Source organism: Cinclus cinclus, chromosome 19, assembly GCF_963662255.1.
Source record: "Cinclus cinclus chromosome 19, bCinCin1.1, whole genome shotgun sequence".
NCBI lineage: Eukaryota > Metazoa > Chordata > Aves > Passeriformes > Cinclidae > Cinclus > Cinclus cinclus.
This window is the reverse complement of record NC_085064.1, coordinates 10,101,524-10,126,386: the sequence shown is the minus strand read 5'-3', so window position 1 is coordinate 10,126,386 and position 24,863 is coordinate 10,101,524. Positions and strand designations below refer to the sequence as shown.

Genomic DNA, 24,863 nt, shown 5'->3' with positions numbered 1-24,863 from the left:
TCTGTACTGTCTGTTTATATAGAGTAAACCAGTCTGCCAGGCTGCAGCAGGTGGGTTTGGACTGCCCAGAGCAGCCTGGAAGGTAGCTGGGCTCTGGACACAGCCATGTCCCCAAAAGAGGGGTCCCAAACTGTCATTAACCTTAGAGCTTGGCTGCACAGCCTTCCTGGCAAAGGCAGGAGCACTTGACTCACTTTCAGGCTCTTCATCACAAAGCTGTGTTAGGGCACGAGCTGCCACAGAAGACACAGTCACATTTTTGGGGTGGCTTGGCATATTCTCTGCAGTCACTTTCCTAGTGTCAGGTGCTTCCAGGGCTGTGTGGAACTGTCACAGCCAGGGTTCAGGCTTTCTCCTTCTCCTGCTTGTAGAAAAGGTCTGTGAGAGCAGAAACTAACACTGTGGGAAAGCACAGATGGCCAGTGTTAACAGAAATGTCTCAAACCTCCTTTAGTAAATGATAAAAAAGGCCTAAATATTTAGGGGATGGCTTTTTAAAGTTGCTTATGACTTCAGTAAACAAGATGGAATTGCTAACAGTTCCTTCCCAATTACTTCTCTTTTTGGTTCTGCTTAGTGCAAATAACTTCGCCATGAAGGGGAAGAGGAAAACCCTGAATGCTGGGGACGTGCTCTCTGCCATGGAGGAGATGGAGTTCCAGAGATTTGTGGCCCCTCTGAAGGAATCCCTAGAAGGTACCGTGCTCTGTGGGTGTCCAGGGACTCTGAGAGGCACCACTCGAACACTGGACAAGCAATACTTATTGCCTGTCTTGTTTCTCTTCTCTTTGCCCAGCATCCTACACTGCAGTTTGCCTGGGGAATAACTAATGTGCATCTTAACGGGACTGGGATAACATTATTGCACAACTGATGAGGATTGAGAAAGTCTCATCTGCTCTCACTCCCCTATTATGTTTATCTAAGGAAAGCCGTAGGTGCTGCCTGTAAATGTGACCTCCTGCGTCCTTTTCAGCATTTTTCTGCTGAAATTTAACCTGATTTCCTATGGAGCTGCTCAGCACAGCTCAGCTCGTAGGGTGAGTTGTGCTCTGAGTTCCCTGCTCCCCTCAAAAGCCAGGAGAGCAAGTGGACATTGGACCTTAGCCACTGACCCACACATGCCAGTGCTGACCCCTCACTGTTCCCTCTCCTCCAGTTTACAGGCGTGAGCAGAAAGGAAAGAAAGAGGCCAGGAAAGATAAAGACAAGAAGGCAGACTCAGAGGAGCAAGATAAGAGCCGAGAGGAGGACAATGATGATGATGATGAAAGGATGGAGGAAGAAGAACAAAACGATGAGGAAGAGGTGGACAACTGAGCTCGCTGGTGGGCAGGGGCTGGGGTGTTTTCAGAGGGACATAAACACTGTAAATTGACCTTGCTGTGTCCCCTCGTGTTTCCATTCAAGCTTTTTACTGCCCCTCTGTGGCCTGTCCCTTTTGGCCTGTAATTTGTACATAAAGGAGTCCTGCTGAAGCTTTTCCCGCGGCAGGGTGGCTCCCTGTGCCTGGGGGGCTTTGGCCCTCCCCAGGCTCTGGGCAGGCACTACCTGGGCTTTTGATACTGGGCTGCCTCTGAAAGAGAGGAAAAAAGAACTGGTGGGTGCTTAGTGCAGAAACTGGCCAGGAAAACATGAGACTCCTGAATATGAGGGGCTGAACCCAGTAGATCATTCCTAGATCACTTCTGGGGTGTAGAACGTAGGTGATGATGTCCAGAGGCTTGGAAGCTGCACACTGAAGTTGTTGATACAAGTGAGTTTTTTTGTTTCCTTGCATCCTGGCTGTGCCTTCTCTCCCTGCTGTACTGTGACAGTGACACTGTGTCCCTTCAGCCTGGGCAGCAACACTGGGTCACCACCAAGAGCTCACTCACTGACTCACCCAAACTAACCCAAATTCGAGAAACACACAGTGCTGATGGTGTAAACTGTACACTGAAAGTGTCTTTGAGAGCCCTGAGAGACAAAGAGGAGACTGATTTAAAATCTGAAGCACAATGAGGGGCTAAAATGAGGAGCAGGGCTGAAAACAAGTGGCTCTGTGTAGTGCTGGGGGTGTGACAGGTCAGTGGTGGCACTGGGGTCTGGTGGTCTCACCTGTCCCCCTGCAGCAGCAGGTCCTGCAGCAAGCTGAGATGTGGTAGAACAGAGTGGTGAATCATGGTGGTTGTTTTCCCCCTTTCCCAACTGGAATAAGCTAATTGCATCCAAGGTCCCTCTGTAGCTTTCTCTGGTCATTCCAGGGACATGGATGCCTCTGGGAGAGCAGCAGGGGCAGGGTGCTCCCACCCAGGGGGCCCATGTGGTTTCACAAAAGGATCCTGCAAGAAAGAAGGATTGAGAGAAGCTGTAGGTATCCCTTGTGCTACCGTAGGTTTGTGCTTTTCCACTTGAACTCTTAGTTCTGGTAACTTTCTCCCTCAGGAAGTTTTAGGTACATTTAAAACCCCCAGGTTTTGATGAAGTGCAGTTTTAAAACAGCACTTGTGAGGAATCCTGGAATCCAAACAAATGGTGGCAGCTAGCCACAAGAAGCACCCTGCCTTCCTGCTTTTCTGGCACGCTGGATTTTCACATGCACACAAGCCCAGCTTCTGAAAAGAACTGAACCAACACAGATGTTCTGCTGTCTAGTTTCTGCTGGCATTCAGTCAGGCTGTGGAAAGCCTGAACTTATGATGTGTTCCCAACATCTCTGATAAACACCCACCTTCCAACTCTTTTCCTCCTTTTTTTTTTTTTCTCTTCAGCACATACTGGGGTGCATATTCTGGAAGGGAACAAGATCTAAATAAAAGCCAGACTTTTTTTTTTTTTTACAGAAATTGAGTCTTGTATTTCAGTCAGTTATAAAATGAGCAGGTTGCGGTTGCATAAGTGGGATGGGAGCATGCAGCCAAGGCAGCAGGGAAACAGTTTCTGGAGCAGCTGACATGGAGGAGGATGAGGGGAGGATGAAGGCTGCTGCATCCTGGCCTCCGTGTGAGAGGAGAGGGGGAATTGTGGAGACTGGAAAGAACAAAGGGATTTCCAGGTTGCTGATGTCTGCTTGGGGGAAGGAACCTTCAGCTCACCCTTGCTCCAGGGAGAGGTCCTAGGGGGGAAGATCCAGGATCTGCATCCAGGGTTTCTGCACTGGAGTGAGCCAGGGAATGATGCTTTGGTGGGGGAGCTGCAGAATGTCCTGCACTAAACCAGATCCTGGCATCTCCCCTGCTCTGAGACCAAGGCTGGGTTTCCCTGGGCTTGGCAGACCCCCAGCACCCCAAAGCCCAGCTCCAGATGCCTCTGCAGCACCCTAAAACCCTTCTCCACACCACCACAGCCTCTCAGCCACGCTCCTTAAACCAAACACTCCAGCACTCCAAAACCTCACGGCACCCAAATGCCCTGTCCCAGCCACTCTAGAATCCTATAACCTGGCTCCAGGTCCTGCCACAGCACCCTAGAACTGGACTGTGTAGACCTCCAGCACCCCAAAACCTGTCTCCGAGTCCCATTGCAGCACCCCAGAACTTTGTTCCAGCCTCCATGAACCTCCAAAACCTGCCTTCCGGCCCTCCATGCACCCCAAAATCCTGCTCCGTGCCCCGTTCAGCACCCCAAAACCTGGCTCTGCGTTCCCCTGCAGTACCCCCAGACCTATCTCCTACAGCAGCCCGGAACTGGATTGCTTGGCCCCAGCACCCCCAGGCCGTGCCCCATAGCCCCATCCCCAAATCCCCGCTCCGCCCTCGCGCTGCCTTTCCCGCGCTCCGCCGCGCGAGACTTCCCGCCAGCCCCTCCGCGCGGGGGCGGGGCTATGCTGATTGAGGGCGTGGTTATGCAAAGCGAGGGGGCACTGTCGCACGGCCGGAGCGGACGTGGTGATCGGTGAGTGCCGGGACCGGGAACAGCACCGGGAACGGGGCCGGGAGCGGACACCGGACCTGGGGCTGGGGCGTCCGCCTCTCCTCCGGTGCCCGACCTCGGATCCTTGCAGGGCTGCCGGGGAATGGCTCCAGGGACGGGGCCCGGCCGCGCTTGGGTACAGGCAGGAAGGGCAGCCCCGGGTAACGCAGCAAGGACGACCCAGGTTTTGCTCAGTTATGCTCGGTTTTCGCTCAGTTTTTTGCTCGGTAACCGTGGCAACGGCGGGGGACGCACCGAGCAGCGTGTAATGCTGCGAGCTGGCATCGGTCCCGAGCTGCCGCTTGTCCGGGAGTGTAATTCCAGACCCCTGAGCATCCCCGTTCCCATCCTGGAGCGGGAAACCTGCCCTAACAGCTTGACCTTCGTACGTAGCTCTTAATTAACCCTGTAATAGTTTGGCCTTCGTTAGTGGCTGTTAATTAACCCATAGCTCTGTGTCTGCCTGAGTAGCTCCACTTTCCTAGAACACCCCGGTCCGTCCCCAGCTGGGATTTTGGGAGCTTGCATGTCCCTGGGATTTAGCTGAATAGTTGCGCTCACGTCTGAGGCCCCGTGTGTTTGTGTGTCCTGAAATGCTGGGAGCCCTCTTGCTGCCAAGGTGAGACCAGAGGAACAAACACTCCCAGCTCCAGGGGGGCTGTCGGGAGCCGGAGCAGCGCCGGGTTTAGCTCCAGCCCGTCCGCGAAAATTGTCCCGTCGGTGCCAAGGGCCGGCGTGTGCCGTGTCCTTCCTTGGGAAGCAGCGAGCGCCCTGGCAGTGCCGGGGGCACGGGCTGGGCACCGCTGCGGGTTCGGGCGCTGCGGCTTTGGACCGGCCCCAGGGCGAAGGAGCAAAGGTGAAGCCGCTCTGCTGCCGACCTGTCCTTGAACTCCTCCAGAGAGCTTTAGAAAGACAGCTTTGAGCCTTGGATGTTGAGGAAAGGTTAAGTTGCTCTACCGGGAGCCCTGCGGGATCTCGGGGGGAGCAGCCCCAGCCCGGGGCGCAGCGGGTGGCGCGATGTCCCCATTGCCACACTCTTGCAGCCCTCGCTCCGCGGTCCTGCCCTCCCTGCCCGATGTCCCCGGCTGTGCCACCCCGGTGCCCTCGTCCCTGCGTGGGCAGCAGCTTGTCCCGGTCGTGGGGCTGGGAAGGAGGACCCGGCCCAGCAGCCTGGGACCCACCCGTCCCGCTCTTATCTCGGCACTGCAATCCCACCCGCTGCCGTCTCCTCCTCGCTCCAGAGCGCGGTTTTGGAGCTGTGGCCTCTATCTGTCCCATCCAGTCAGGTGCTTCTGGTCCCACCCGGCCCCCTCCCCTCCCTCTGCTGGGATTAACTGTTTAAAGCATTTTTTGGATTCTCGAGGTGGGTTTTGTTCACTGAGCCCTTTGTTTGCCATTGCCTGGAGCCCTGCCTGGAGCCGGGCGCCTGCTGGAGCTGCCAACTCCGGTTCAGCCGGGGGCTGTCCCCTTCCCTGGAGTAAGGACTGGGGCGGCAGCGTTCCAAGGGCTAAAAATTACTTGCCAAGGGATGCCATGACACTGCCAGCGTGCCCGTCAGCTGCTCTGCATCCCCCACGAGCATCACCTGATGTTATTATTCAGGGTTTTTATACGTGTAAGCCTCTAACCAAGAGGGGCCTTTCCTCATCTCCAAGCAGCAGCAATTCCTTGGGGTGTGAGAGGCTCGATTTCAGCCCTGGACTGAAAACAGTTCCCCTTTGTTCTAAGTGTCCTGTGCTGTGCACTGGGGTGCTCTGACAGGGTATGGCTCCATATTAGAACATCTTAAGGGTCTTGAGTGTGTAAGATAGGTGAAACACCTCATGTTAAAAGTTTTTCAGAGGAACTGAGCCATCTCCTGCCCAGCTCTGTTAATGGCTGTTGTTGTGGGTGCTGGTGTAAAACATTTTCCTCTGGATTCTGTGCTGGGAGCTGGGAGCTGTGCCTCCAGAGAGGCTCTGACCCCACTCTGCTCTCTTTGGATGTAGGCTGGGGGGTCAGTGAGGTTTAGTGGCTGGAGGATCCCTCCTGGGATGGGACCAAGGCTGTTCCCATGGGGTGGATCCCATCTTCCTGCTGCTCCATCTGCCTGCCCTGCTCGGGATACTCAGGAACCCACCTCCTGTTTCAGGATTCTGTCTCAGCTCTGCTCCTGCCCATCTCCCTCAGGTTCCAGCTCCCAAAAATCCACTCTCTTCAGCAGGAACTTTGCTTTGTCTCCCAGGTCACCTGAATTCCTGTGCACAGGGTGTTCAGGGGATGTGGCCCTGTGTGAGCAGCCAGAAATCCTTGGAGCTGCTCTGCATAAACAGTCCCTTGTTTGGGTTGTGCAGCTGTTCCTCTGCACTGAAGCCAAACACCTCCTCCCAGGAGAGCTCCTTTCCCATGGCCCCTTCCATCGCATCCAGCATGGTGGTGGGAATTGAGCCCTCATGGAAATGTAATTCCTTAATGCTCTGATCACAAAATTACTACTAGAGAAGAAGCTTCAACCATGAGACTAATGATTGATTTATGTGTGAATTTTGTTATCTCTGAAATCTCCACAGTTTTCTTTCAGCAGTAAGTGGTCACTGGATTTGTGTAACTGTTAGAGTTGTGTGATAGCTTTAGAGCCCTGGATGGTCCCATGCCTCTCTCCTCCAGTGCCCTAGTCTTCTGTAACTGCACCTCACACTGCAGCCATAAGTATGTGGTGCTACATGGAATCATGGAATGGTTTGGATTGGAAGGGACCTTAAAGATCACACAGAGCAGCTCTGTATCCTCTCCATACAAAAACTGTGTCATACAATTTCTCAGCACTTAGGAAAAGTAAAATGAATTAACAATGACCCTCTTGGGGCTCAGGAAAAGGAGCCTGCAGAGGGTGAACATGATTCTGCTGGGGGAGGATGTCAGTGGCTGGAAATGGGGGTTTCATACACAGAACTGGGAGGTTTGTTGGGAAAGTCACTGATGCCCCTGTGAATGGGAAGGGCTGTGCTGTAACTGCTGATGGGGGTCCTGCAGCACCCCAGGGTGCCTGGGGTAGGTGGGTGCAGCTGCCTGAGCTGCAGCTCATGGATGATCCTGGCATGGGACAGGATCAGTCCTGCAGCCCGGATCCCAGCCCCTCCTCACATGTGCCAAGAGCAGCAGCTCACCAGGGCCCCGCTGGTTTGTTTTGGTGTTTCAGAGTCTCCTTCCCTGAGAGCAGAGTGCACCATGCAGGCAGACTCCATTCTCCACAGTGGCTACTTCCACCCTGTGCTGCGCTCCTGGCAGTGCATGGCCACCACCTTCGATGCCTCCAACCTCATCTACCCCATTTTTGTCATGTGAGTGAGCTCCAGCTCTTGGGGCAGGGATGGCCCTGGCTCAGGGTAACGGGCTGGGCCCATCACTGCAGCCCCCTGACCTCTTAAACAGGTTCAGAGTTTCTGTGGACAAGTCTGGGAGAGAGGCCTCTCTCTCACACCTTGTGCTCATGTCTCTGTCCCATCCTCCTCCCACAGTGACAGCCCTGATGCCGTGGAGCCAATTCCCAGCCTTCCTGGACAAGCCAGGTATGAATCCAGCCCCCAGTCACTGCTGCGCCCTGTGTCTGGGGAGGGTTCATTTCTGCCCTGAGCATGAGCCAGGGGGAGGCTTCCAACCCCCTGGTTCCTGCTTTGGAGATCTCCCAGCATAAGGCAAAGTGGGAATGTTCATTCACTAAGGGAATGGAGGGAATCATGCAGAGAATGCTGGAAAAGTGTCTGTTCTGAGAAGGACAGCACTAGGGTCTGTCTCTGTCCCAGAGCACTCCCAGGCTGGGCTGGGCACACGGGGAGGCTGGAAGTGAACAGGGTTTCCAGCAGCAGCCAGAAAACCTCTGCAAGGATGTAGGATTTGGTCCTGCATTGGATCCTACTGGACTGGCAGCTCCCCTCTGCGTCCACTGCCACATTAACAGGGCTTTGGGCAGGAGTGCTGTGATGGGAAAGTGGGCTGGATCTACACCAGGGACACCAAGATAAGGAATCGTAGGGCAGGGCATGCCCATCCCTCCAGAGCAGTGTCCATGCTAGGCAGATAGTGCTCCTGGAACCCCAGATAAGGGCTCAGATTGTGCCTTCTGGTGTTCAGGCAACAACTCCCCTGTAGTTCCAGCCACTGCCTGGTGATGCTGGATTGCTCACAGGGCAGCATCCCAGTGCCAGGGCAGCATCCCAGTGCCAGGGCAGCTCTCCCCATGGAGCAGGTCTGGGTGCCTGGCAGCTGCTTCCCTATGCCCTGCTCAGGTATGGAGTGAACAAGCTGGAGGGGATGCTGCAGCCCCTTGTTGAAGATGGCCTCAAGTGTGTGCTCATCTTTGGGGTGCCCAGCAAGGTCCACAAGGTCAGTGCATGTGTTTGGAGGTGCTGGGATTGCCACAGTGCTGTCATAGTACTGTGGGGCTGGGTGGGGGGTGTTCTCCTGATCAAACACGAGCAGTTCGGTGTCTCGGGCTGATTACAGCCCACTCAGCACAGCAGATGCAGATGGGATATTGCAGTGACACCCACAAAGTCCCCAGAGCTCTGCAGGTGGCCCCAAAACCTGCCCTAGCTGCCCATCTCCCTTTTCCCTCAGTGGGGTCCCACAGTTCAGGAAATGCTTCCTGGGCAGAGCTGCTGCCAGAGGAGCTGGTGGGATGTGTTAGCTGTGTGTGCTGAGGTGTTTCTGCCCTCGCAGGATGAGAGAGGCTCTGCTGCTGATGCCGAGGGCACTCCTGCCATCCAGGCCATCAGGAAGATCCACTCCACTTTCCCGGAGCTGCTGATTGCCTGTGATGTCTGCCTGTGCCCTTACACCTCGCACGGGCACTGTGGTGAGCACAGGCAACGGGGCTGGGCTGCACTCTGCACCTTCTCCTGCCTCTGGGAGCCTCTGGGATTTGCCATTTTCTGCTGAGGGTCTGGCCAGCTCCCGCTCCAAGACTTAGCTTCCCTGTACTGGTATAGTTGAACCTGGGCAACTTCTCTTGGGTTTTGACCACAGGGTGGGAGGCACAGGTGGCTCAGACCCTCCCTTGGGCCCCCTGACTCTGAGCACCCCTTGGTGTCGCCCATCTCTGCCTTCCCTTCCCTGGAGCACCCACATGCTGTGTCCAGTCCCCAGAGGACTCCTGGTCCTCATCCACCTCCCTTAACACATCAAGTTCCCCAGTGCTCTGAGCATCTCCACAGCTTGTCCCCAGAGCCACACTCTCCTGGGGACTGAGCACCAGCTGTCCCTCCCTTGCATAAGCCCAGGTTTGTCTCCCAGGCATCCTGCGTGAAGATGGCACCATCCAGAACGAGCTCAGCTGCCAGCGGCTGGCGGAGGTGGCACTGGCTTATGCCAAAGCAGGTGGGGAGCCCCGGGCAGTGCCAGCTCAGTTTGGCTCTCACAGAGCTGCCCCTCTCTGGCTTTGGGCAGACCCAGAAGCACACTGGGTCTGGCCCCGACTGGGAGTGCTCCCCTGCCCTCCCTGTGCTGTTCCAGGCAGCACCTAAGCCTCCAGTACTTGCCAACACCCCTGTCCTGTCCTGTCCTCCCTGCAGGCTGCCACATTGTGGCTCCCTCGGACATGATGGACGGGCGCATTGCAGCCATCAAGCAAGCGCTGATCTCCAACGACCTGGGCAACAAGGTGAGCCAGGGACCTGAGTGTGCCACAGGCACGAGCCACATCCATGGGAGGCTGCAGCACAGCAGGGCAGGGCAGGTGGCAGGAGGGGCAACCCCTCCCTTGGTGCCACAGGCCCTGGCACACACGGGAGGGGAATGTCCTTGGCTGGGCCCAGGCATGGTGAGGCTCCAGACCTATGGCAGGGGAGGAAAAAGCTGTGGGAGGGAATCTCTCCTGTCCCAGCACTGGGATGTGGCCCTGAGCTCCCAGCCCTCACGGCCCCTCTCTGCCCTGCAGGTCTCAGTGATGAGCTACAGCGCCAAGTTTGCTTCATGCTTCTACGGCCCTTTCAGGTGGGTCTGTCCCTCAGCCAGGTGTGCCTAGCTGGGGTCAGGTTGGCTGGGAGTGCATTCCCAGGGAGTTAATTGGGAAAGGGGCTTGGCCAGAGCCTGGGCTGCACATGGGGCTACACTGGTCACTTTGCAGCACCCTACTCCTACTTCTCCATGCAAAAAGGAGACAAATGTACCTTGCCTGGGAAAGGCTGACTGGTGGGAAGGTCACTGAAGGGTGATCTTCCATCCCACCCCTTCACCTGCTCGGTGCTGGTGGCAAGGCAGGCAGAGAGGAAGCTGCCTGCAGCTTCCAAGAGCAGTCAGGAGTCACAGGAGTCAGTATTGCTCCATAGCGTGACTTCAGGGACAAGCCTCAGCTTAGTCAGCTGTTACACCTTGTCCAAAGAACAGCCTGACCCTGACAAGGTACCCCCCAGGAACCTACCTTGGAAAAGAGCCTGACATGATTTTACCCAGTCTCTGGGCATGGGGAGGGCAGTGGGTGTTGAAACAGCTCTTCAGGGCCAGCCTGGGCCTGTAGGACCTCGCAAAGCAATCCCTGGGTGCTGAACTGTGTCAGGAGTGGCATCCTTTTCTGGCTCAGTGATTCAGATACTCGTCCTTGGCCTCTCCTCGTGTTTCTGAAGCTGTAGGAGGTAGGAGGCAGAAGTTCCTCAGCCCCTGCCCTCTGCTCCTGTGCAGGGACGCAGCACTGTCCAAACCTGCCTTCGGGGACCGGCGCTGCTACCAGCTGCCCCCGGGCGCCCGGGGCCTGGCCGTGCGCGCTGTGGTGAGTGTGGGGTTATGGCTGTGGGGTGGGATATCCTCAGTGGGGTGAGTATGGGGTGCGCCACCCTCAGATGGCACTGAGGTGGTCGCACCCCACAGGGCTTGGGGCGAACAAGACGTTGGGAGGCAGATGGTCAGGGAAGGGTCTCTCCATTCCATGAGCCAAAGAAACACGAGGCCCATCAGTCAGCCCAGCAGAGCTGGTCCCAGTCTGTCCCTAGGACCGGAGCAATGGGAGCTGTGCAGTTGCTGCCCCATGCCCTGCTGTGGCTTGGGGTTTCAGGAGCAGGGACACGAAGCCATCAGCTCTCCCCAGGCACCACGTGTATGGCGAGGGGAGCATCAGCCACCTTGGCCATGAGGGGCTCACAGCCCCCTGGGGAACACAACCACCAGCTCCGAACTCCTGGGACAAAATACGCTGTTCTTGTCCCCGCTCTGCGTGGCAGGACCGGGACGTGAGGGAGGGCGCGGACATGCTGATGGTGAAGCCGGGGATGCCCTACCTGGACCTGGTCAGGGACGTCAAGGCTCGGGTGAGGACCTGCCTGGCAGGGAGGGCTCTGGGGCGGGGTACCGGGATCAGTGTGCGGGCAGGGGACAGCGCGGTGGGGCCGGGCTGTCCCCGCCGCTGACCCGCTCCCGCAGCACCCCACGCACCCGCTGGCCGTGTACCACGTGTCGGGGGAGTTCGCCATGCTCTGGCACGGCGCGCAGGCCGGCGCCTTCAGCCTGGAGGCGGCCGTGCAGGAGGCGATCACGGCCTTCAGGCGTGCAGGTGAGGCTGCGACCCCCGTGTCCCCCGCTCTCTCCCCCGTGTCCCCCCGGGCTGGCTCCAGCGTCTCGTCTCTCCGCAGGGGCCGATATCATCATCACCTACTTCACCCCGCAGCTGCTGCGCTGGCTGCGGGAGGCGGCGGGCCGGCACTGAGCGCGGCCAGTGCGGCTGGGGCGGGATCTCCGGGGGGGCGGGATCTCCGGGAGGGGCGGGATCTCCGGTTGGGGCGGGATCTCCGGGAGGGGCGGGATCTCCGGGAGGGGCGGGATCTCCGGGAGGGGCGGGATCTCCGGTTGGGGCGGGATCTCCGGGAGGGGCGGGATCTCCGGTTGGGGCGGGATCTCCGGGAGGGGCGGGATCTCCGGGCAGCGGCGCAGGTGGGCCCCGGCACTGCTGCACCCCCAGCCCGCAGGCCCCGCGCACCGGGAGCTCGGCCCGGGATCGCCCCGCACCTTCGGGACCCGCGGGGACACCGCGAGTGTGCACCTGCCTGCCAGCGGTGCTCCCATCGCGGACACCCCGGCCGTGCCCCAGATCCCCAGCCCGCCCCGTCTGCAGCGCCCACGTGGGGAGCGGCACTGCCCCGGCCTGGCAGACTTTGTCCCTGGCACTCGGAGCAGGGTTTGCCCTCCCTGCCGCTGAGCCCAGAGGGGCCCCGAGCCCCGCCGGAGGGACACCGACGTTCGTCCTGAGGTGGACAAAGGGCTGGGGTGCCCGCAGCTGTCTGATGTGAGTGGCACCGCGGGGCTCGGCTGTGGCCCCGGGCGCTGCCGAGGCCATGCTCCGGCTGCGCCTGCTGACCTGGGACGTGAAGGACACGTTGCTGCGGCTGCGGCAGCCCGTGGGTCAGAGCTACGCGGCCGAGGCCCGGGCCCAGGGGCTGCAGGTACAGCCCGAGGCTCTGGAGCGCTCCTTCAGGGAGGTCTACAGAGCCCAGAGCCACCGCTTCCCCAACTACGGCCACGGCCAGGGGCTCAGCTCCCAGCAGTGGTGGCTGGATGTTGTCAAACAGAGCTTCAGGCTCTCGGGCGTGCAGGACGAGGCAGCCCTGGTGAAGTTGGCAGAAAAACTCTACGGTGACTACTGCAGCTCCCACACCTGGGAGGTGCTGCCGGGAGCCACCGACACCCTGGGCCGGTGTCGCCAGCTCGGCTTCCGCATGGGAGTCGTCTCCAACTTCGACAGCCGGCTGGAACTCATCCTCTCTCGGTGCGACCTGCGGCACCACTTCGAGTTCGTGCTCACCTCCGAGGCCGCGGGTTTTGCCAAGCCGGACGGGAGGATCTTCGAGCAGGCGCTGCGGCTCGGCGGGGCCCGGGCCGAGCAGGCGGCTCACATCGGCGATGACTACAGCCGGGATTACCGGGCAGCCCGGGCTGTGGGCATGCACAGCTTCCTGCTGCGGGCAGCTGGGCAGGGCGAGGGGCCAGAGGTGCCCTCCGAGCACGTGCTGCCCACGCTCAGCCACCTCCTGGCTCGCATCCAGAAGGAGTAGCTGCGGTTCGGAGGGGTCCAGTGCTGCTGCCGAGTGCTGAACTGTCCTGACTGACATTTCTTGCTGCCAGGTGGGCAGGGAAGAGCAGCAAGTCTGAGCTGCCTATGGAGCAGGAGGAGTGTTCATGCAATAAAACATTTCTGATGCCCAGCACGGGACCAGATGTGTTTCATGGCTCTAAAAACTAGTGGTGTCTTCCCCTAACAGGCCTGGGACTGGATCACTGCAGGGGTCCATTGTGGCAGGAGATGGAGGCAGATATTCAGGTTTATCCTTTCTCAGTTACCCCAAGGACAGGCTCAAGCATCCCCCAGTGTAAGTGCTGGCCCTGTCTCAGGGAAGGTTTACCCACACAGAGCACCCAGGACACCCCTGCCCAGCCCCTGCACCCTCAGTCTACCCTAGTTTTGCCACCTCACCACCATCCCCACCTTCCAAACAAGCAGCACACAGGAGGTGCCTGCAGGTTTCCTGCAGTGGGCAAAGCAGTCTGGAGCTGGGCAGTTTCCCTTAATGAATTGCGAATTAACAAACTTTACTGATTTGGGTAGTGAGAAATTAAGATGACCCTTTAAAGACGATTTTAAACCCTGTTCACTGGCTCAGCTTCAGGCTTACACTTCTTCCTGCCTGCTGCCATCAGGTCCCTGTGTCTGCACCACATTACACTCAAACCCCACTCCCTTGGGACACTCAGTTTTGGTTTCTGCTGCTTGTTCCTCTGCTTGGACATGGCCACAGCCCCTCAGCAGTGCCCTTATCCCAGCATGGTTCCTCTACAGTGACAGCCCCCTGCACTGTCCCTGCTCTGCAATGGGGTAGCTCCTCCCAAAAGTGTCTCCAGCTGTCAATCAGGGAATCACAGAATCATTTAGGTTGGAAAAAGCCTTTAGGATTAAGTCAAACTGTTCCCCCAACACTGCATAGGCCACCGTTAAACCATGTCCTCAAGTGCCACATCCACAACACCTTTTAAGCCCCTCCAGGGATGGTGTCTCCATCACTGTCTTGAGCAGCCCGTTCCAGGGCCTTACCACTTTTTTAGTGAAGAAATGTTCTCCACTATCCAACCTAAACCTCTCCTGGCACAACTTGAAGCCATTTCCTCTTGTCCTTTCACTGTTGCCTGGGAGCAAAGCCTGACCCCTCCTGTCAAAGAATTGTAGAGCACAGCATGTCCATTTCCACAGGCCTCCTCCCTGCCATTTCTCCATGCACATCTCACACTACTTCTCTTTTCTCCAGCCCACCAGCAGACTGGAAAACTGTCTTTGGTGGGGCAGAAATCAAACAATTCACCTAGGAGCAGCTGGCCCAGCCAGGCATTCTCAGACCACTCGCCCCAGCACAGGGTGTAGGCTCCAGTATGAGAGCAAAGGTGTAGAGAACACACGAGGAACAGGTGTAGTGTTTAGGCAGGTGTTGTCTGAAGGCCTCTGGACACAGCCACAGCCCTGCCCGGGCTCCTTTCCCCCCCCCACCGGGCACTGCACAGAGCACACAGTCACACACGGCCCCACCCCGCTCACGGGAGGAGCGAGATGCTCTGGTGTGCCACAGCAAAGACGGGGTAGACGGGCTCCAGGAAGGCCTCGCGGTGGGAGAAGAGGATGGCGCAGGAATCGGGGTCGTAGAAGAGCAGCTCCCCCCCTGCAAAGTCCAGCAGGACCCCGATCTCTGCCGGGGCCTTGATCAGCTCCACGGGCTGGGGCTGCCCCGCATGCAGGAACCGGAATTCTTTGTCGTAGCGTGAGAACACCCAGGAGGCAGCATTGAAGCCCAGGCGGCCTTCGTTGGCAGAGCCCTTCCTGGGCACGGAGCTGTAGCAAACCCCCAGCTTGTAGGCACAGCTCTGCTCCACGCTGACCTTCCAGGCACAGAGCCCTGAGCGGAAAGGTGCAGTGGCCAAAGCGTTGGGCCAGTGGTCAAACCGCTCGGGGCAGTCCGAGTCCACCTTTGCTTTCTTGGGGCTGAAGGTCAGGGTTCTCTTGTCTCCTGAGAGGTTGAGGTGGGGGCTTAGGGTTTTCTCATCGATGTGAATCTCCTGTGAGCCTGCAAGAGAAGCCACGTGGTGAGCACCGACTCAGCGGCCAGCACCTTGACCACCTGAGGTAGTCATGGCCATGAGAAACGCAAGTGCAACCAACCTCTCTTCACACATGGCTCCTGGGACCCCATCTGCTCCCCAGGGTGACAGTGCTGGGTGCCACAGCTTCTCCTCTCAGCCAGGGCCACAACAAGGCAGAGACTTACCAAAGCCCAGACTCACCAGACACCTCCCCACCTTGCACTAAAGGCCCTGTTCATCTTCCTGTGACCTTGGCCTGACTCCCCACAAAACAGAACTCAGCAGGTTTGATTCACTCCACTTCTGGGAGAGATCCAAACCTAGTTCCTGTTCTTTCCCACCCCCACGGTCAGTGAGCAGGACCTGGCTGCTCCTCCCCCAGCCAGGGGAGCCAAGAGCTTCAAAGACTGGGAGGGCTGTGTGCAGAAAACCTGCAAAGCTGGAAAAACAGGACTGGAGAGGGCTGGGCAGGGAAATCTCTCTCCTGCTACAGTGCCTCAGGTGTTGATCAACCCACCCTGAGGTGCTGGGAGCAGTGTGGGGAGATGGCATCAGGCTTAGAGCTGAGCATGGCTGTGACTGGATTTGGCTTTGCTGCAAAAGAAGAGGATGCCCAGCTGCACAAAGCCAGCCATCGGCAGCCCACTCCTGGGCTGGCCAGAGGACACAGCACCCACTGTGGGTCTGCACCACTTCAAAATCATGGAATCACAGGACTGTCAAGGTTGGAAAATACCTTGATCATGATCATGGTGCCCTGCCCTGGTTGCATGCTTCTACCTGAGACCCCTCTGTGGGTCTTCAGGCTGTGGAACTGCGTAAGTGTGTCCTTCAGTCCCCAGATTTGTGAAGCAGGGATGAGGCTGATGCCCAGCAGACTCACCTGCTCCTGAGGAGACCCAGTTCCTGCCAGCGGGTGCCCCTCCTTTCCCTGCCTTCCCCCACCCTCACTTTATTTTAGGTATTAAACCACCACGGAGACAGGGCTGGAGGGGTGACTCAGTGGCCCTTCCATCCCTGCCAGCAGCTCTACCCTGTCACGCCAGCACCAGCCATTGCCCAACAGCCTCTGCTCAGCATCCAGCACACAGCCCTTAAAGAACCAAAGGATGACCTCAGCAGGGTCATCCCAGAGCCCAACCTACTCAGGACCCAGGTCAGCATCCCTCTAAGAGCAAACAGCACCCAGCAGCAGCAGCAATGTTTCCTCAGGCTGCACCTGCCCAGGGGCTCCCTGGCAGATGAACCGAGGCTGAGTTATCCCTTTGCAAATCAGTGCCACGCACCTGTGCATGTTGGGTAGGAGTTATTGCAAGAGTGAGCCCAAAGAGGAGCTGAAGCCAGCATTTCCTTCAGCAGGAGCTGCCAGCCTCATTCATCTGATAATTTATTTCCCCACACAGCAGCCAAGCCTGAGCTCTCCACGGGCTTCTGGGGCTGCCCACGCTGCTGGTGTGCAGGGCAGCTTTCCAGGAAGCCAAATGCTGCTCTGAATTCATAGAAAACAGAGCAGCAACAGACTTTATCTTCATCTGGCAGAAGGGGGGCACTAAATGTCCTGTTGTGCAACACACAGCTAACCTGGGGCTGCATCCTGGTGGTCCATGCAGGGAAACACCACCCCAGTGACACCCACATTGCTTTGCTGTGGAATTGCAGTTCCAGAGGAGCATCTGAGGGAGGGAAAATGCTGGCAAAGTAACAGCAGAGTAACTCGGATCAGGCAATTTTGCCCCTCACAGAGGTGTTTTGTCATGATTAAATCTGGATTTTCACATGCAATTCTGATGAATGATTACTGGGAATTCATCTTGCCCCCAGGTCTATTTTCTCTGTGTCCTGTATCCATCAGGGTAGCCTTGGGACAAGAGAGATACCAGGACAATAAATTCTTATGGTTAACAGCTCTGGGAAGCATATTTGTGTGAGTTGCAGCACATCTGACTGCTTTTAAAAATTTAAATTTCCATTAATCAAGATCCCTCCCAAAACAGTGCAAGGAGATGATTTACATCATCTCCTGGTGTAAGGAAGAAGCTGCCAACCCCAAACAAGTGATACAGAAACCTGGATGCCAAGTGAAGGCATCAAAGGAATTATGTTTATTTTTGAGAGTGAAATGGAGGCCCTTTTGCAGCTGCTTTCCAAGTTTTTTAGAGATTATGGGAATGAGCCATCAAGGCTTGGAATTTTCTGTTTTCAAGAGCTCATCTGCTTTTGGGACAAGGGACCACAGAGTGACACTTCACATTACTGTGTCTTAAGGCAAGCTCAGACCCCACTGCTGTCAATATTAGATCTCTAAGGTTTGGTCCAGGGTGGCCTATGGACTGATGAGATCCACATGGACACACCAGGCACCCTCAGCATACAGTAATGACTTGTGAAATGCAACCACACACTCAAAAGAACCCAAAACAGAATGAAATTCCTGTGTAATAAGTACATCGGCACACCCAACACAATAATTGAATGCCTTAAAGTCATTACATTTCACAAGGATACTGTTGGGAGGGGAATCCTTACAAAAACCCGTCACAACAAAGAAAATCAGGGAAAGGCTTCCTGCTTGACTCCATGGCTCTGAACATTGAGAACCTGCTCAACTGATTCTTTCAGGAAGAATTTCTTCACTGAATGGGCTGTTAAATACTGGGAGTGATTGCCCTGGGAGGTGGTGGAATGAACCATCCCTGCAGATGTCCAAGGCATGACTGGACTGGCAAGTCAGTGCTCTGGGCTGGGTGACAAGGTGGTGATCACGGGCCGGATTGGATTGTCTTAGAGGTATCTTCCAACCTGAACAATTCTGAGATCCTGTGACACTGTCAGTGCACCACTGCAGGGGCTGCCATAGAATCACAGAGTGATTTGGGTTGGGACCCTAAAGATCACCTAGTCCCAACCTCCTGCACGGACACTTTGCTCAATTTCCAGCACTCACAGATTCCAAAGAGAGAACCTAAAGAGAGAACTTAATCACAAAGAGAGAGCAACACCAGAGTTTGCAGTAGATAAACACATCATGGTAGTGCTTGATAGGCATGGACTCTCAAACTAATACTTAAAACCATGAGAGCAATGAAAGTCTGAAGTGCAGACCCTGGAGATGGGCCCGGAAACAGAGAAAAACTGGAAACAGCTTATCAGAATCACAGCAAGATGAGCAGAAGTCAGAAGTTTCTACAGCAGCTTTGGAAAAACCACCCTAGGGATTGTTCACAAGGCAAATTACAAAGGATACTTCCATCTCTGAGAAACAAAAAATGCATTCGAAATGTTCTAACAGACTGAAAGCCAGAGTAAAAGCAAATATTTCACAACCAGCCCTTCAAGCACATCACAGCCGGAGGAAAAACTTCTTTCCCTGCTTAACACAGCCAGCACCAACCAGGTAAACCAGTCCCAGACCCTGACAGTGGCCTGGCAAATGCCTCCAGTGCAGCCTCAGGTGTACAGCAGGAGCTGAGCCAGAGCACGCACACCTCTAGAACCACCAGCTCGTGCACAGCCTCAACCTCAGCTCGTGATCAGAATGCTGCTCCATCTACTCACTGCTCTCTGCACTGGGCAGCCTCACAGACACCCCACGGATGAAATTACACTCTCAAAGTCCCCAGCAGCCCATGCTGAACACTGTGAACAGAGATTTCAGAGACAGAGAGCCCCACAGCAGCATCAGCTTCACTGCTGTCACTCAGAGACCCAGGAAACAGCAAAAGAAACCACACAACATTAAAGCCACAGAGCTGATAAAACACAGCCTTTTCAAACTCCAGTTCTTCCCTGAGCCTGGGAAGAACCTGCAATCGGGGAGCCCCTACACCTCCCACAGCTGCTGCTGCCTCCCTAATGGGCTCCATGAAACAAGCAGGGGCTGGGAGAGCGTGAGGAAGTTTGGACACAGCATAAGGGTGTTTCTCTGGGCACAGCATGAGTGAGAGTGAAGAATCCCTGGAGCATGCGAGGTTTGAGTGAGACACTCACCTGTGAGGCAGCAGAGCACAGCACAGGCCCACAGTCGATGAAGCAGTGGACTCTGAACACAGGTCTGATTAAAGTTTAACTTTAGGGACTCCTGTGGCTCCAAGATTCCCTCTGCCACCTCCGTCCTAGCAAAGGGAAAAAGGAGTTGTTTCAAAATACAATGATTTATTGTGCTGGGAGGTGTTTAAAAGACCATGAGGAAGTACGGCAGAGGTTAAAGAGCAGCTCTGGCTGAAGAGAGACCACAGCAGGGGTGTCTGGGCTAGCCCTCACCCTGAATGATACTTTCGGTTGGCTCTGCTTACAGCTCCTTGTGAAAGGGCTGCAGTGTTGTAAAGCACATCCCAGCAGCCTGAGTCAACACTCCTCACTCAGCAGACACAGGGTAAATAAATGTGTCTGAGAGCAGCCATCAGGGTACCAGGGAAGTACAATGAACAGGAACAGAATCACATTTCCCTCTATTGCCAGAGCCCCACAGTCTGGGCACAGAGCAAGCCAGGACACCAGGTTTCACCCAGCAGAGAGCCAGGGGTTTGCTGGCTCCTGTGGCCTGCAGCATGCACAGTACTCCTGGTTATGAAGACAGGCTGTGGCACTGGCTACTGAGCACGTGCTGTGGCACATTCCATACTCTCCACAGGCACAAATACCCCCACAGGCCGTCTGGGCAGCACAGTGCAGCCAGGGGCAGCACCCTCACAGCAGCCATAGAAATAAATGACTTAAACAAAATTAAGTAGATTAAATAAAAACACAACCACCAAGGTGTTTCCTCAGGAAGGGCAGCCCAGTGTCACCAACAGGGCTGTTGGGGACACTGAGACCTCCACCTGGCTTTCCCTGCCCATGCAGAGCTGGGGAAATGATGTGCCAGCCACCCTGAGCACAGAGCGCAGACCACCCCACCTCCTGCCAACAGCCTGGCACAGGCCTGCTCCATCCCCTAGCAAGCCCTGTGGTTTTCTAAGGAGCTGCAGAAGTTCTCCCATAAGCAAGGACTGCTGATCTGGGAAAGCACATGGAGCATCTCCAGGTGCAGCACAGCACAGCACAGCACATGGAGCAGAGACAAGAAGCTGTGCTGGCATTTCTGTGCTCTGAACTTGTCCTCAACAAAAGCAGCACAAGGGACAAAGGAGGTGTCATGGGGTGTCTGAGTACTGAGGCACGCAGCACAGGAGCTGTTGGGATGCAAGTGTAGAGCAGGGTCAGGGAAAGGACCAGGAGCAGCCGGGTACTGACCTCTCGAAGATCTCTTGTTCTGCACTCTGGGGACAAGGAGAGGAAGAGTCATCACACAGCTTAAATCCCCACAGAAGACACCCCAAACACAGCAAACCCAGGACATGGGGAGCAGTGTTCCCCTTCCTGACCCAGAGAAGCTACCCCTCAACCCAACCCCAGCCTTGGGGAGCAGCAGGAGCATCCAACTTCCATTTTTTTCAACTGCAGTACATCCCAATTCAGAAAATGACTGGGAATGGCTGAAGGCCATACATTGCACATGTGGTTGGGATACTGTCTGCTGTCCCCTCTCTGCCCCCACCCCACTAGGGCAGGCTGCAGGAACAGCCTGTGCCCCCAGCAAACAGCCCCAGGGCCTTCAGCAAAGGAGGGAGGCTGCAGAGGGACTGAGCCAAGAGTCAGGTGACCTCACAGTCAGTCCCACTTGCTTCTGTACCTGCTGGACATGAGGCACTCTCAAGGTACAGCGAAGTGATAAGAAAATACCTGATCCCTGTTCAAATCCAAGCAGTGCACTTTGCATACCTTCAGCTTTCCTGTGGCAGGGCATGTGTTGATTCCAGACAGGCACAAGTACCAATACCAACAACCCAAGGTGGAGAACACATGAACCCCTAAATCCCTTCCAGAAGGAGAAACTGACAGTGTGGCTGTTCTCTTCCACAGGATGCTGATGGATCCTGATCTACAACCTCTCCTCTTTATGGTGCAGCTACAGCCCAGCACACCAAGGTGCTAGGGCAGGACAGGAACTGCCTTTCCCACCAAAGGAACATCTGCCCTATTTCCATAGGATTGGGCCTGCTTTCCAAGCCAAGCTGTTGCTCCCTTCCTCACAAATTTACACATGGGAAGCAGAGGCTGAGCACGGTGATAGCAAGGCAGAGGTACTGCTCACATTAAATTGAGAGGAATCACTTGGGTGAACCCAGATGATTCAATAAGCAGAGAAGGAACTGAGCAAGGGGAAGCACAGTCTGCTCTGCGCAGCAAATATCCCTAATAGGGCTAAGCCAGGCAACACAGAAGAGGAGCTGCAGGTGCTCCCAAGGGTCAGTTTTGATTAAAACTAGATACTAGAAAACTGGTGGCACAACTAACTGTTGTAAGAGCAGCTCACAACCCAGAGCTGTCCTGGCTGTGCAGCCTAAGGACAGCTACAACCCCAGAGCCTAGAGACCTGAACCTGGGTAGTTCTGGACATCATTACAAGCAAGAGCAGGATCGGGCAGAGCAGATGCTCTGGGAACCACCAGGAAACCACAGGGGCTTATGAGGATCAGGCAAAGGAGGTTCCCTGAGCCAGATCTGCAAATGTATGTCCTGTCCACCTCTGCCTCCCTACTGCCAGCATAGCAGCTACTGAACACTGCAATTAGGTCCCGTAACAAAAAGTGCAGGTCAGCTCTGGGCTGCCTGCTTCACAGTACTCACCAGCAGGCCCTGGTCATCCAGGTTGGTGATCATGTCCACCAGGTAGGTGCGGAGGGCACCCAGCTTGTGCAGAGCCTCTGTCCAGTGCACCTGCTGGGTGAGGATGCTCTGGTGTGCCCGCTCCTCCTCGGCGTGCACCCTCTCGAGCAGCCGCTGCTCCTCGTTCTCGCAGGCCTTCCCCACGAGGAGCAGCCTCTGGATCACCAGCTCCCGCGCCGCGCTGGCCGCGCTCTGCCGGGCAAGGACACGGCAGGAGCATCAGCCCTGCTCCAGCCCTGACAGGAGCCCCAGCTGCTCCTGCTGCCTCTCCTGGGGCTCAGCCATTAGTGCTACTCTGTCAACTAAGCCCAGGCCACGGCACCTGGCACCATATCAGTCCCAAACCTGCCCACTGCCTCCTCAGCCAGCTGCAGTACCTAAGTGATAACGTGCAGAGGACCACAGTCCTGTCCCTCACCAAATCGCCATATATTCACTGTTGGTGAAAAACAGAACAGGCTGAGACAGCCTGGGGGAGTTCAGCCTGAAGAAAATATGTCAGGGAGAACTTAGACCCCTTTCAGTGCCTAAAGGGGCTCCAGGACAGCTGGAGAGGGACTTGGGACATGAGCCTGGAGAGAAAAGACAGGAGGGAATGGCTTCCCACTGCCAGAGGGCAGGGTTACATGGGATATTGGGGAGGAATTGTTCCCTGGGAGGGTGGGGAGCCCCTGGCACAGGGTGCCCAGAGCATCTGTGGCTGCCCCTGGATCCCTGAAGTGTCGAAGGCCAGGTTGGATGGAACTTGAAGCAACCTGGGATAGTGGGAGGTGTCCCTGCCCATGGTAGAGGGTTGGAACTGGTTGGTCTTTAAGGTTCCTTCCAACCCAAACCAGTCTAGGATTCTATGATTCTATCACTGTCCTTTGTCCTCATCCTCAGTGACAGCAAGGAACAAATAAACTCTTAGGAATAACAAATAAAACTTAGGAATTCTAAGGCACTGATCCTAGTAGGATGTTTGATTGTTGTAGACTCACACCACCGTCTGTGCACATTTTCTAGGCAAATTAAGCAGGAATTCCAGGCACACCCTGACACTCCATTTCCACAGCCGCATCCCGCTGTTTCCCCTCCCCTCTCCCAGGAGCTGAGCATCCCTGCCGGGAATGGCGAGCAGGGAGCAGGCAGGGCCAGCCCCAGGGACTCACCAGGACGCCCTGGTCCTTGGCAGGCAGCACCTCGTCCACGTGCCGGGCGATGGCCGCGCTCTGCAGCTGGATCCGCTCGCAGCGCTCCACCAGCTTGTTCTGGGACACGGAGCACCGGGGTGATGCGTGCGGGCCTGGACGGGCCCCGAGCCCCCAGCAGCCACCCCACAGAGAGCCCCTTCCCCACGGGGACCCCTGAACAGCCCCACACGTGCCAGGAGCCCCTCGCAGAGCCCCCATCCCCATCCTTGGGTGGGGCCACGCCCGCCAGGGGTTCCTTTCGAGAACCCAGCTCCCCGTGGGATACCCATGGCCCCACAGCCTGCCAGGGACCCCAAACATCCCCAGGGACCCCACACATCCCTGGAACCCCATACCCTGCCAGGAACCCACACACCCCAGGGACCCCAAACATCCCCAGGGACCGCCACACACCCTCAGGAGCCCCACACACCCCAGGGACCCCATACCCTGCCAGGAACCCACACACCCCAGGGACCCCATACCCTGCCAGGAACTCCATACCTTGCCAGGAACCCACACACCCCCAGGGACCCCACACCCTGCCAGGGACCCCCACGGTCCCACAGCTCGCGAGACACCCCCACACCCCCCCCCCCCCCCCAGGAACCCCTGTGGCCCCACACCCCCAGCGGGACCCCCGCTCACCCCCCACTGCCCCAAACCCCCCTCACTCCCCGCAGTCCCCCGGGAGCCCTCACACCCCCCAGACCCGCACGGCCCCCCTGCCCCCAGCCCGGGGCTCACCCTCAGCCGCTCGGCCCGGGCCATGCTGTGCCCGCACCTGCCGCGGGGGCGGCGGCCCCGCCCGGCCGCGCTCGGCGCTCCCGGCTCGGCTCCGCCCCGGCCCGGCCCGGCCCCGCGGGAGCCTGGAGCGGGCGGCACGGGCGGAGAACGGCGCCGGGGCCGGTGAGTTCGGCACTGACCTTTCCCGAGGGCTGCCCTGCCTCACCCCTGCCAGTGCCACATGGCACTTGAGGGGCTACCTCGGGATGCTCCCACAGAGCCACCCCCATTCATAGAGACCCGTTTAACCCTACAGGGACACCCCCGTCCCAATGGACCCGGGATGTTCCCGTTTAACCCTACAGGGACACCCCCGTCCCAATGGACCCGGGATGTTCCCGTTTAACCCTACAGGGACATCCCCGTCCCAATGGACCCGGGATGTTCCCGTTTAACCCTACAGGGACACCCCCGTCCCAGTGGACCCGGGGTGTTCCCATTTAACCCTACAGGGACACCCCCATCCATAGGAACCCAGGACGCTCCCATTGACCCCCACACGGACACCCCTATTCACAGAGACCCAGGATGCTCCCATTTAACCCTACAGGGACACCCCTAGTCCCAGAGATCTGCCAGCATAGCTGTAAGGTCACACCCAGCTCTAGGAACCCAGGATGTTTCCCGTTCTCCCCAAAGCTGAGCACCTTCCTCGAAGGGATGCTTATTCCCCCGTGAGGATGGGGCAGCTCTGCTCGGGTTCCTGTGCTCACTGCTGTGGTTGCTGACATTCCCTATCCCACGGTACAGCTTTCACTGCTGAGCCTGGACATGTGGAGGCAGCAGAGTGGCTTGTTTTTCAAAAGCAATTCAGTACAAAAACTGCTTATTTCTTTCAAGTGATATAACTGGGGGGAAGGGAGGATAAGGGTATCTTCCAGCATGAAGATCAGGCTCCTGGAGGTGAAGCTTGGTGTGCTTCAGTTGTTGCAGGATCCCTGAGTTCTTAGAGATTTGTGGTGGAGCAGCTGATGGATAAATGTGTGTTGGGATACAGACAGTAAAGCCTTGGATTAACACCCTGCCTGAGCGCTGTTCTCATCCAGGATTCAGAAAAATCTGCTCTTTCTCACAGAGAGGAAGAGGCAGGAGAACAGTGAGACACAGGACAAATCTCCCACCTTCCCTGCAGCCTCCCCTGGCCTCTGGCAGCTCCCTGTGAGCTGGTGTGCAGGTAGGGATGAACATTAACTAACTGAGGGTTGGAAACAGTAACCATCA

At 56.7% G+C, this 24,863-nt stretch overlaps 3 protein-coding genes across 3 annotated transcripts; 2 read left to right on the top strand and 1 right to left on the bottom strand.

The window, feature by feature from the left end:
- Positions 1–581: 581 nt before the first annotated feature.
- ALAD (aminolevulinate dehydratase) lies at positions 582–11,604 on the top strand. Its single transcript, XM_062505694.1, has 14 exons — positions 582–696; positions 797–1,040; positions 1,160–1,328; positions 7,073–7,214; positions 7,392–7,442; positions 8,160–8,256; positions 8,593–8,728; positions 9,166–9,249; positions 9,444–9,532; positions 9,809–9,864; positions 10,549–10,636; positions 11,085–11,171; positions 11,284–11,413; positions 11,493–11,604. Exons 3-14 carry the CDS (start codon positions 1,256–1,258, stop codon positions 11,564–11,566), a joined length of 1,107 nt encoding a protein of 368 aa, XP_062361678.1. The 5' UTR covers positions 582–696; positions 797–1,040; positions 1,160–1,255; the 3' UTR covers positions 11,567–11,604.
- Positions 11,605–11,710: 106 nt separating this feature from the next.
- Positions 11,711–13,061, top strand: HDHD3 (haloacid dehalogenase like hydrolase domain containing 3). Its single transcript, XM_062505663.1, has one exon. The coding sequence runs from the start codon at positions 12,192–12,194 to the stop codon at positions 12,906–12,908; it is 717 nt and encodes a 238-aa protein (XP_062361647.1). The 5' UTR covers positions 11,711–12,191; the 3' UTR covers positions 12,909–13,061.
- Positions 13,062–14,433: 1,372 nt separating this feature from the next.
- Positions 14,434–23,627, bottom strand: BSPRY (B-box and SPRY domain containing). The gene is made up of 6 exons (XM_062505806.1): positions 23,604–23,627; positions 22,836–22,934; positions 21,646–21,876; positions 20,209–20,234; positions 18,964–19,088; positions 14,434–14,960 (listed from the first exon to the last, which is right to left on the bottom strand). Exons 1-6 carry the CDS (start codon positions 23,625–23,627, stop codon positions 14,434–14,436), a joined length of 1,032 nt encoding a protein of 343 aa, XP_062361790.1.
- Between the last annotated feature and the right edge of the window lie 1,236 nt (positions 23,628–24,863).

Coding starts and splice junctions, on each gene's coding strand:
- ALAD (XM_062505694.1), top strand. CDS start 1,256: ATGATGATGATGATGAAAGGATGGAGGAAGAAGAACAAAACGATGAGG. Junction 1,329..7,072: donor GTGGACAACTGAGCTCGCTG/GTGGGCAGGGGC, acceptor TTGGTGTTTCAG/AGTCTCCTTCCCTGAGAGCA. Junction 11,414..11,492: donor CACGGCCTTCAGGCGTGCAG/GTGAGGCTGCGA, acceptor GTCTCTCCGCAG/GGGCCGATATCATCATCACC.
- HDHD3 (XM_062505663.1), top strand. CDS start 12,192: ATGCTCCGGCTGCGCCTGCTGACCTGGGACGTGAAGGACACGTTGCTG.
- BSPRY (XM_062505806.1), bottom strand. CDS start 23,627: ATGGCCCGGGCCGAGCGGCTGAGG. Junction 20,235..21,645: donor TGGATGACCAGGGCCTGCTG/GTGAGTACTGTG, acceptor CCTTGTCCCCAG/AGTGCAGAACAAGAGATCTT. Junction 19,089..20,208: donor GAACAAGAGATCTTCGAGAG/GTCAGTACCCGG, acceptor TCCCTTTGCTAG/GACGGAGGTGGCAGAGGGAA.